Raw genomic sequence first — 10,430 nt, 5'->3', positions numbered from 1 at the left:
GACCAGGACTAAACCCAGACTAGACCAGGACTAAACCCACTAGACCAGGACTAAACCCACAAGACCAGGACTAAACCCAGACTAGACCAGGACTAAACCCAGACTAGACCAGGACTAAACCCACTAGACCAGGACTAAACCCAGACTAGACCAGGACTAAACCCACTAGACCAGGACTAAACCCAGACTAGACCAGGACTAAACCCAGACTAGACCAGGACTAAACCCAGACTAGAGTGTGCTATGTAAAATTTAATTATTTAATAATTAAATTTTACATAGCACAGCGCTAACATTTAATTTTATTATGTATTTATTTTGTATCAAATCTTTTGTACGTTTTAAATTACAGAACATTGTCAACACTTTAGTTTGAGGCTTGTAACGCTCACACAGGAAAAACTTGTTTATTTCCACTTTAAATACAAAGAAAATAGAATTCTATTGTATTTAGCTTTAAGTTTGACGACAGTATAATTCTGTTGTGACATTTTAACCTAAGGCTTCTCGGGTCCAACATTAAAAATAGAATGAAAACAATATTTTGTGCCTGAGGCTAAATGTTTATAGTGTGGATATGTTCAAATTCTAATTTCATTTCATTTTTGGTAGAATGACCTAAACCGTTTCCTTGTCTCTGAGCGTCTCTAAAAGGTCAAATGTGGGCTGCACGGTGGCAGAGTGCTTAGCGTGCAGACCAGCATCACGTGACCTCTGCTGGAGTCTGCATGTTGTTCTTCTCTCCGGGTGGCTCCTCCCACTAGGAGAGCATGTGTGGACTATTAACCCTTTCACCACAGCCAAAGAACTGTGGAGACTCAACACGACTTCATCTCTTTTCTGAGTTTGATGAAAAGCCAAAGCCTCAGACGTCTTTACAGGAAAACATTTCATTCTAAAAGAAAAAGTGACAAAAGCGACTCTAATCTCTACGTCCAGAACCGTCTTTTCCAACATTAGTCGTCACATATTCACAGATAGTTACAGACGTCACAGTTCGACATGTTTGAAACAGAGTGAGAATCCTACAAACCTGTTCTTTTAAATGTAGTTTAAATGTTTCTTGTTTAAATGTAAGTTTCTCACTCTGGCTCTGTTGTTTTTACTTGGATAAATAAAGGTTAATAATAATAGATCAAACACACTTGATCAGTGTCCGTCACACAGAAAAGATCATCTTAAAAAGCACGTTTTCTGACACAAAAATATAAAACTGCTTTTATTTTGTATTAAAACGTCCTTTAAAATGCGTCACACTTTTTGAATAGCTTAAAGCCCCACTGTGTAAGATATCCATTCATTATTGATTTACGATTACTTTATTACCGGTGTTTTGACAGAACTAAAACTTTACTTTGACTCAAACATTCCAGACAATGGCAAAAAAAGGATGTTCTAAAGTTTCCTCTTTAATTTCCTTCTCCTGGAGGTGGTGCCTGGACCAGGAATGTTACGCTGTGCTGCTTTAACGCTTCAAACTGCTTCAGACTTGTTCTTACAAAATGAACCAAAGCTGACCAGGAGGGGGCAGACCCTGACCACAGAGCAGTGTGACTCAGAGGAGGAGGAGCAGTCTGGGGAAGTGGCTTTAGTTTCACTTTCCTGAGAACAGTCCTCGCAGAAGCTCTCAGACGCTGCCATGGCGACTTACATAAGAAAAGACAGACATCTGACTTTAACGCAACTAAAGAAAAAAAAAAAGATAACAAACGATTATCTGCCAAAGATTTCACCCGAAGATAAATATTCTGTTCCAGATTATCCCAGACCAGAGATTCATGCGACTCATCTGAGCCACAGCACTGATCTGACGGGTTTAGACGGGATCAGATCTGACGCAGGATTCAGAGATCCAAACGACAAGGGACTGGTCTGGTTCAGTCTGACGGTCACTCCTGACGACCTGAGAGACGCTGAGACCAGGACCATGAAGATAGTCCACCCGGGCGGCGTAGAAGAGGAGGTCAGCGTGGAGGAGGTAGAAGAAGGGCTCCTCACACAGTTCGCCTCGTCTCCCGCCTTCGTGTCCAGCTCCAGGTACGGCTCGTATCGTTTGACCTTTGACCTGAAGGACGTCCTGGACCGGTACAGCGAGCAGGTGAGAAACACTGTCACTTAGCCCAGCAGTTTCAGCCGCGCGCCGCGGCTCTGTAGACACTCCCTAACAAGGAATCTATTGCAGTTCTGTGCAGGGCGGGCCCCTGTCATGAGAACATGGAAGACCGAGCTGTACCCACAGGAAGTGATGTATGCGGTGCTGGTCCACAGACCGTCTGATGAGAGGTTCTCACAACACCCTCTGCTGGAGGAGCACGAGCACAGCATCTGTGCGTTCAGAGATGGAGCAAAGCCACACTTCCTCTGGAGACCACAGGCCATGAGTGCGACCCACAGGTAACTCCACATCTGCACCAGCACGCCCCAGGAGGCGGGGTCAGACAGTAAGACACATCACATGACCCATAACGATGCTACAGGAAGTAAACAAGATTCCTCAATCTGTCACTGCATCTTGTTTATGATTGGATTGTTTCATTTCAGCTTTGAGCTGGTCCGGGACGACCTTCTTCGAGCCTCTGAAGTGGAGTGGCCACAGTTTTATGTGTGGGACCATGTGGTTCTGGCTCTGGTCGTGGATGATCAGGTACAAACACTTTCTCTTTTTCACACTTTAAAGCAGGGGCGGCTGGTGATGCAAAATATAGGGGCCGCTATTTGACATCATCGTGTTTTTGATTCGTTTTTATGTCCAAAATGTAATATTTTACATTGACGGGAGAATATAAAAACACAAACAAATGTTGGTGCCTGTTCCATAAAACAGCCTCTAAGTGGCATTAGTTACCCTGAACTACATGTGTAACATTAGCTGCGTTCCCACTTGTGTTTTAGTCCGGGGCCGTCCCGGATCAGTTTGCTCCAACTTGTTCCCACTAGACAAATTGCCGGATTAGAGCCACTCGCCCCGACTGAGAAGCATGTGCACGGAACCACGCCCGAGCCCTCTGCTTGTGTCCACATCTTTACTACATACTACAAGTGTCCACCAAGTTAGCAACACAGGAGACATGAGTGTCTGTCACGTTCAGGAGACATGAGTGTCTGTCACGTTCAGGAGACATGAGTGTCTTTCACGTTCAGGAGACATGAGTGTCTGTCACGTTCAGGAGACATGAGTGTCTGTCACGTTCAGGAGACATGAGTGTCTTTCACGTTCAGGAGACATGAGTGTCTGTCACGTTCAGGAGACATGAGTGTCTGTCACGTTCAGGAGACATGAGTGTCTGTCACGTTCAGGAGACATGAGTGTCTTTCACGTTCAGGAGACATGAGTGTCTGTCACGTTCAGGAGACATGAGTGTCTTTCACGTTCAGGAGACATGAGTGTCTGTCACGTTCAGGAGACATGAGTGTCTTTCACGTTCAGGAGACATGAGTGTCTGTCACGTTCAGGAGACATGAGTGTCTGTCACGTTCAGGAGACATGAGTGTCTGTCACGTTCAGGAGACATGAGTGTCTGTCACGTTCAGGAGACATGAGTGTCTTTTACGTTCAGGAGACATGAGTGTCTGTCACGTTCAGGAGACATGAGTGTCTGTCACGTTCAGGAGACATGAGTGTCTGTCACGTTCAGGAGACATGAGTGTCTTTCACGTTCAGGAGACATGAGTGTCTGTCACGTTCAGGAGACATGAGTGTCTGTCACGTTCAGGAGACATGAGTGTCTTTCACGTTCAGGAGACATGAGTGTCTTTCACGTTCAGGAGACATGAGTGTCTGTCACGTTCAGGAGACATGAGTGTCTTTCACGTTCAGGAGACATGAGTGTCTTTCACGTTCAGGAGACATGAGTGTCTGTCACGTTCAGGAGACATGAGTGTCTGTCACGTTCAGGAGACATGAGTGTCTGTCACGTTCAGGAGACATGAGTGTCTTTCACGTTCAGGAGACATGAGTGTCTTTTACGTTCAGGAGACATGAGTGTCTTTCACGTTCAGGAGACATGAGTGTCTTTTACGTTCAGGAGACATGAGTGTCTTTCACGTTCAGGAGACATGAGTGTCTGTCACGTTCAGGAGACATGAGTGTCTTTCACGTTCAGGAGACATGAGTGTCTGTCACGTTCAGGAGACATGAGTGTCTTTCACGTTCAGGAGACATGAGTGTCTGTCACGTTCAGGAGACATGAGTGTCTTTCACGTTCAGGAGACATGAGTGTCTGTCACGTTCAGGAGACATGAGTGTCTGTCACGTTCAGGAGACATGAGTGTCTGTCACGTTCAGGAGACATGAGTGTCTGTCACGTTCAGGAGACATGAGTGTCTTTTACGTTCAGGAGACATGAGTGTCTGTCACGTTCAGGAGACATGAGTGTCTGTCACGTTCAGGAGACATGAGTGTCTGTCACGTTCAGGAGACATGAGTGTCTTTCACGTTCAGGAGACATGAGTGTCTGTCACGTTCAGGAGACATGAGTGTCTGTCACGTTCAGGAGACATGAGTGTCTTTCACGTTCAGGAGACATGAGTGTCTTTCACGTTCAGGAGACATGAGTGTCTGTCACGTTCAGGAGACATGAGTGTCTTTCACGTTCAGGAGACATGAGTGTCTTTCACGTTCAGGAGACATGAGTGTCTGTCACGTTCAGGAGACATGAGTGTCTGTCACGTTCAGGAGACATGAGTGTCTTTTACGTTCAGGAGACATGAGTGTCTGTCACGTTCAGGAGACATGAGTGTCTGTCACGTTCAGGAGACATGAGTGTCTTTCACGTTCAGGAGACATGAGTGTCTTTTACGTTCAGGAGACATGAGTGTCTTTCACGTTCAGGAGACATGAGTGTCTTTTACGTTCAGGAGACATGAGTGTCTTTCACGTTCAGGAGACATGAGTGTCTGTCACGTTCAGGAGACATGAGTGTCTGTCACGTTCAGGAGACATGAGTGTCTGTCACGTTCAGGAGACATGAGTGTCTGTCACGTTCAGGAGACATGAGTGTCTTTCACGTTCAGGAGACATGAGTGTCTGTCACGTTCAGGAGACATGAGTGTCTTTCACGTTCAGGAGACATGAGTGTCTGTCACGTTCAGGAGACATGAGTGTCTGTCACGTTCAGGAGACATGAGTGTCTTTTACGTTCAGGAGACATGAGTGTCTGTCACGTTCAGGAGACATGAGTGTCTGTCACGTTCAGGAGACATGAGTGTCTGTCACGTTCAGGAGACATGAGTGTCTTTCACGTTCAGGAGACATGAGTGTCTGTCACGTTCAGGAGACATGAGTGTCTGTCACGTTCAGGAGACATGAGTGTCTTTCACGTTCAGGAGACATGAGTGTCTGTCACGTTCAGGAGACATGAGTGTCTTTCACGTTCAGGAGACATGAGTGTCTGTCACGTTCAGGAGACATGAGTGTCTGTCACGTTCAGGAGACATGAGTGTCTTTCACGTTCAGGAGACATGAGTGTCTTTCACGTTCAGGAGACATGAGTGTCTGTCACGTTCAGGAGACATGAGTGTCTTTCACGTTCAGGAGACATGAGTGTCTTTCACGTTCAGGAGACATGAGTGTCTGTCACGTTCAGGAGACATGAGTGTCTGTCACGTTCAGGAGACATGAGTGTCTGTCACGTTCAGGAGACATGAGTGTCTTTCACGTTCAGGAGACATGAGTGTCTTTTACGTTCAGGAGACATGAGTGTCTTTCACGTTCAGGAGACATGAGTGTCTTTTACGTTCAGGAGACATGAGTGTCTTTCACGTTCAGGAGACATGAGTGTCTGTCACGTTCAGGAGACATGAGTGTCTGTCACGTTCAGGAGACATGAGTGTCTGTCACGTTCAGGAGACATGAGTGTCTGTCACGTTCAGGAGACATGAGTGTCTTTCACGTTCAGGAGACATGAGTGTCTGTCACGTTCAGGAGACATGAGTGTCTTTCACGTTCAGGAGACATGAGTGTCTGTCACGTTCAGGAGACATGAGTGTCTGTCACGTTCAGGAGACATGAGTGTCTTTTACGTTCAGGAGACATGAGTGTCTGTCACGTTCAGGAGACATGAGTGTCTGTCACGTTCAGGAGACATGAGTGTCTGTCACGTTCAGGAGACATGAGTGTCTTTCACGTTCAGGAGAAATGAGTGTCTGTCACGTTCAGGAGACATGAGTGTCTGTCACGTTCAGGAGACATGAGTGTCTGTCACGTTCAGGAGACATGAGTGTCTGTCACGTTCAGGAGACATGAGTGTCTGTCACGTTCAGGAGACATGAGTGTCTGTCACGTTCAGGAGACATGAGTGTCTGTCACGTTCAGGAGACATGAGTGTCTGTCACGTTCAGGAGACATGAGTGTCTTTCACGTTCAGGAGACATGAGTGTCTGTCACGTTCAGGAGACATGAGTGTCTGTCACGTTCAGGAGACATGAGTGTCTGTCACGTTCAGGAGACATGAGTGTCTGTCACGTTCAGGAGACATGAGTGTCTTTCACGTTCAGGAGACATGAGTGTCTGTCACGTTCAGGAGACATGAGTGTCTTTCACGTTCAGGAGACATGAGTGTCTTTCACGTTCAGGAGACATGAGTGTCTGTCACGTTCAGGAGACATGAGTGTCTGTCACGTTCAGGAGACATGAGTGTCTGTCACGTTCAGGAGACATGAGTGTCTTTCACGTTCAGGAGACATGAGTGTCTTTTACGTTCAGGAGACATGAGTGTCTGTCACGTTCAGGAGACATGAGTGTCTGTTACGTTCAGGAGACATGAGTGTCTTTCACGTTCAGGAGACATGAGTGTCTGTCACGTTCAGGAGACATGAGTGTCTTTCACGTTCAGGAGACATGAGTGTCTTTCACGTTCAGGAGACATGAGTGTCTGTCACGTTCAGGAGACATGAGTGTCTGTCACGTTCAGGAGACATGAGTGTCTGTCACGTTCAGGAGACATGAGTGTCTGTCACGTTCAGGAGACATGAGTGTCTTTCACGTTCAGGAGACATGAGTGTCTGTCACGTTCAGGAGATATGAGTGTCTTTCACGTTCAGGAGACATGAGTGTCTGTCACGTTCAGGAGACATGAGTGTCTGTCACGTTCAGGAGACATGAGTGTCTGTCACGTTCAGGAGACATGAGTGTCTGTCACGTTCAGGAGACATGAGTGTCTTTCACGTTCAGGAGACATGAGTGTCTTTTACGTTCAGGAGACATGAGTGTCTGTCACGTTCAGGAGACATGAGTGTCTGTTACGTTCAGGAGACATGAGTGTCTTTCACGTTCAGGAGACATGAGTGTCTGTCACGTTCAGGAGACATGAGTGTCTTTCACGTTCAGGAGACATGAGTGTCTTTCACGTTCAGGAGACATGAGTGTCTGTCACGTTCAGGAGACATGAGTGTCTGTCACGTTCAGGAGACATGAGTGTCTGTCACGTTCAGGAGACATGAGTGTCTGTCACGTTCAGGAGACATGAGTGTCTTTCACGTTCAGGAGACATGAGTGTCTGTCACGTTCAGGAGATATGAGTGTCTTTCACGTTCAGGAGACATGAGTGTCTGTCACGTTCAGGAGACATGAGTGTCTTTCACGTTCAGGAGACATGAGTGTCTTTCACGTTCAGGAGACATGAGTGTCTGTCACGTTCAGGAGACATGAGTGTCTGTCACGTTCAGGAGACATGAGTGTCTTTCACGTTCAGGAGACATGAGTGTCCGTCACGTTCAGGAGACATGAGTGTCCGTCACGTTCAGGAGACATGAGTGTCTTTCACGTTCAGGAGACATGAGTGTCTGTCACGTTCAGGAGACATGAGTGTCTTTCACGTTCAGGAGACATGAGTGTCTTTCACGTTCAGGAGACATGAGTGTCTGTCACGTTCAGGAGACATGAGTGTCTGTCACGTTCAGGAGACATGAGTGTCTTTTCACGTTCAGGAGACATGAGTGTCTTTCACGTTCAGGAGACATGAGTGTCTTTCACGTTCAGGAGACATGAGTGTCTTTCACGTTCAGGACATGAGTGTCTTTCACGTTCAGGAGACATGAGTGTCTTTCAGGTTCAGGAGACATGAGTGTCTTTCACGTTCAGGAGACATGAGTGTCTGTCACGTTCAGGAGACATGAGTGTCTTTCACGTTCAGGAGACATGAGTGTCTTTCACGTTCAGGAGACATGAGTGTCTGTCACGTTCAGGAGACATGAGTGTCTGTCACGTTCAGGAGACATGAGTGTCTTTCACGTTCAGGAGACATGAGTGTCCGTCACGTTCAGGAGACATGAGTGTCCGTCACGTTCAGGAGACATGAGTGTCTTTCACGTTCAGGAGACATGAGTGTCTGTCACGTTCAGGAGACATGAGTGTCTTTCACGTTCAGGAGACATGAGTGTCTTTCAGGTTCAGGAGACATGAGTGTCTTTCACGTTCAGGAGACATGAGTGTCTGTCACGTTCAGGAGACATGAGTGTCTGTCACGTTCAGGAGACATGAGTGTCTGTCACGTTCAGGAGACATGAGTGTCTGTCACGTTCAGGAGACATGAGTGTCTGTCACGTTCAGGAGACATGAGTGTCTTTCACGTTCAGGAGACATGAGTGTCTGTCACGTTCAGGAGACATGAGTGTCTTTCACGTTCAGGAGACATGAGTGTCTGTCACGTTCAGGAGACATGAGTGTCTGTCACGTTCAGGAGACATGAGTGTCTGTCACGTTCAGGAGACATGAGTGTCTTTCACGTTCAGGAGACATGAGTGTCTTTCACGTTCAGGAGACATGAGTGTCTTTCACGTTCAGGAGACATGAGTGTCTGTCACGTTCAGGAGACATGAGTGTCTGTCACGTTCAGGAGACATGAGTGTCTGTCACGTTCAGGAGACATGAGTGTCTTTCACGTTCAGGAGACATGAGTGTCTGTCACGTTCAGGAGACATGAGTGTCTGTCACGTTCAGGAGACATGAGTGTCTGTCACGTTCAGGAGACATGAGTGTCTGTCACGTTCAGGAGACATGAGTGTCTGTCACGTTCAGGAGACATGAGTGTCTTTCACGTTCAGGAGACATGAGTGTCTGTCACGTTCAGGAGACATGAGTGTCTGTCACGTTCAGGAGACATGAGTGTCTTTCACGTTCAGGAGACATGAGTGTCTGTCACGTTCAGGAGACATGAGTGTCTTTCACGTTCAGGAGACATGAGTGTCTGTCACGTTCAGGAGACATGAGTGTCTTTCACGTTCAGGAGACATGAGTGTCTTTCACGTTCAGGAGACATGAGTGTCTGTCACGTTCAGGAGACATGAGTGTCTGTCACGTTCAGGAGACATGAGTGTCTGTCACGTTCAGGAGACATGAGTGTCTTTCACGTTCAGGAGACATGAGTGTCTTTTACGTTCAGGAGACATGAGTGTCTTTCACGTTCAGGAGACATGAGTGTCTTTTACGTTCAGGAGACATGAGTGTCTGTCACGTTCAGGAGACATGAGTGTCTGTCACGTTCAGGAGACATGAGTGTCTTTCACGTTCAGGAGACATGAGTGTCTGTCACGTTCAGGAGACATGAGTGTCTTTCACGTTCAGGAGACATGAGTGTCTGTCACGTTCAGGAGACATGAGTGTCTTTTACGTTCAGGAGACATGAGTGTCTTTTACGTTCAGGAGACATGAGTGTCTGTCACGTTCAGGAGACATGAGTGTCTGTCACGTTCAGGAGACATGAGTGTCTTTCACGTTCAGGAGACATGAGTGTCTGTCACGTTCAGGAGACATGAGTGTCTGTCACGTTCAGGAGACATGAGTGTCTTTCACGTTCAGGAGACATGAGTGTCTGTCACGTTCAGGAGACATGAGTGTCTTTCACGTTCAGGAGACATGAGTGTCTGTCACGTTCAGGAGACATGAGTGTCTTTCACGTTCAGGAGACATGAGTGTCTTTCACGTTCAGGAGACATGAGTGTCTGTCACGTTCAGGAGACATGAGTGTCTGTCACGTTCAGGAGACATGAGTGTCTGTCACGTTCAGGAGACATGAGTGTCTGTCACGTTCAGGAGACATGAGTGTCTGTCACGTTCAGGAGACATGAGTGTCTTTCACGTTCAGGAGACATGAGTGTCTGTCACGTTCAGGAGACATGAGTGTCTGTCACGTTCAGGAGACATGAGTGTCTTTCACGTTCAGGAGACATGAGTGTCTTTCACGTTCAGGAGACATGAGTGTCTGTCACGTTCAGGAGACATGAGTGTCTGTCACGTTCAGGAGACATGAGTGTCTGTCACGTTCAGGAGACATGAGTGTCTTTCACGTTCAGGAGACATGAGTGTCTGTCACGTTCAGGAGACATGAGTGTCTTTCACGTTCAGGAGACATGAGCGTCTTTCACGTTCAGGAGACATGAGCGTCTTTCACGTTCAGGAGACATGAGTGTCTGTCACGTTCAGGAGACATGAG

At 47.0% G+C, this 10,430-nt stretch overlaps 2 protein-coding genes across 2 annotated transcripts in view; both read left to right on the top strand.

Annotated features, from left to right (window-relative positions):
* Positions 1-1,611: 1,611 nt before the first annotated feature.
* Positions 1,612-10,430, top strand: part of LOC140358785 (uncharacterized) — a 10,768-nt gene continuing 1,949 nt past the window's right edge. The window contains exons 1-3 of the mRNA XM_072443833.1: positions 1,612-2,098; positions 2,183-2,394; positions 2,542-2,689. Coding sequence (XP_072299934.1) covers positions 1,640-2,098; positions 2,183-2,394; positions 2,542-2,689 — 819 coding nt within the window. The 5' untranslated portion in view covers positions 1,612-1,639. The remainder of the gene's footprint in view (positions 2,099-2,182; positions 2,395-2,541; positions 2,690-10,430) is intronic.
* The window catches only part of fam83fa (family with sequence similarity 83 member Fa), a 96,596-nt gene continuing 94,549 nt past the window's right edge, over positions 8,384-10,430 (top strand). Inside the window, exon 1 of the mRNA XM_072442875.1 lies at positions 8,384-8,403. The gene's annotated coding sequence lies outside the window, so the exon portion shown is untranslated. The remainder of the gene's footprint in view (positions 8,404-10,430) is intronic.

The sequence above is a fragment of the Eucyclogobius newberryi genome, unplaced genomic scaffold (genome assembly GCF_026437365.1).
Source record: "Eucyclogobius newberryi isolate DKJ021-1_F unplaced genomic scaffold, fEucNew1.0.hap1 SCAF_13, whole genome shotgun sequence".
Lineage (NCBI taxonomy): Eukaryota > Metazoa > Chordata > Actinopteri > Gobiiformes > Gobiidae > Eucyclogobius > Eucyclogobius newberryi.
The sequence above is the reverse complement of the archived record's forward strand: the minus strand, read 5'-3'. Positions and strand labels throughout refer to the sequence as shown.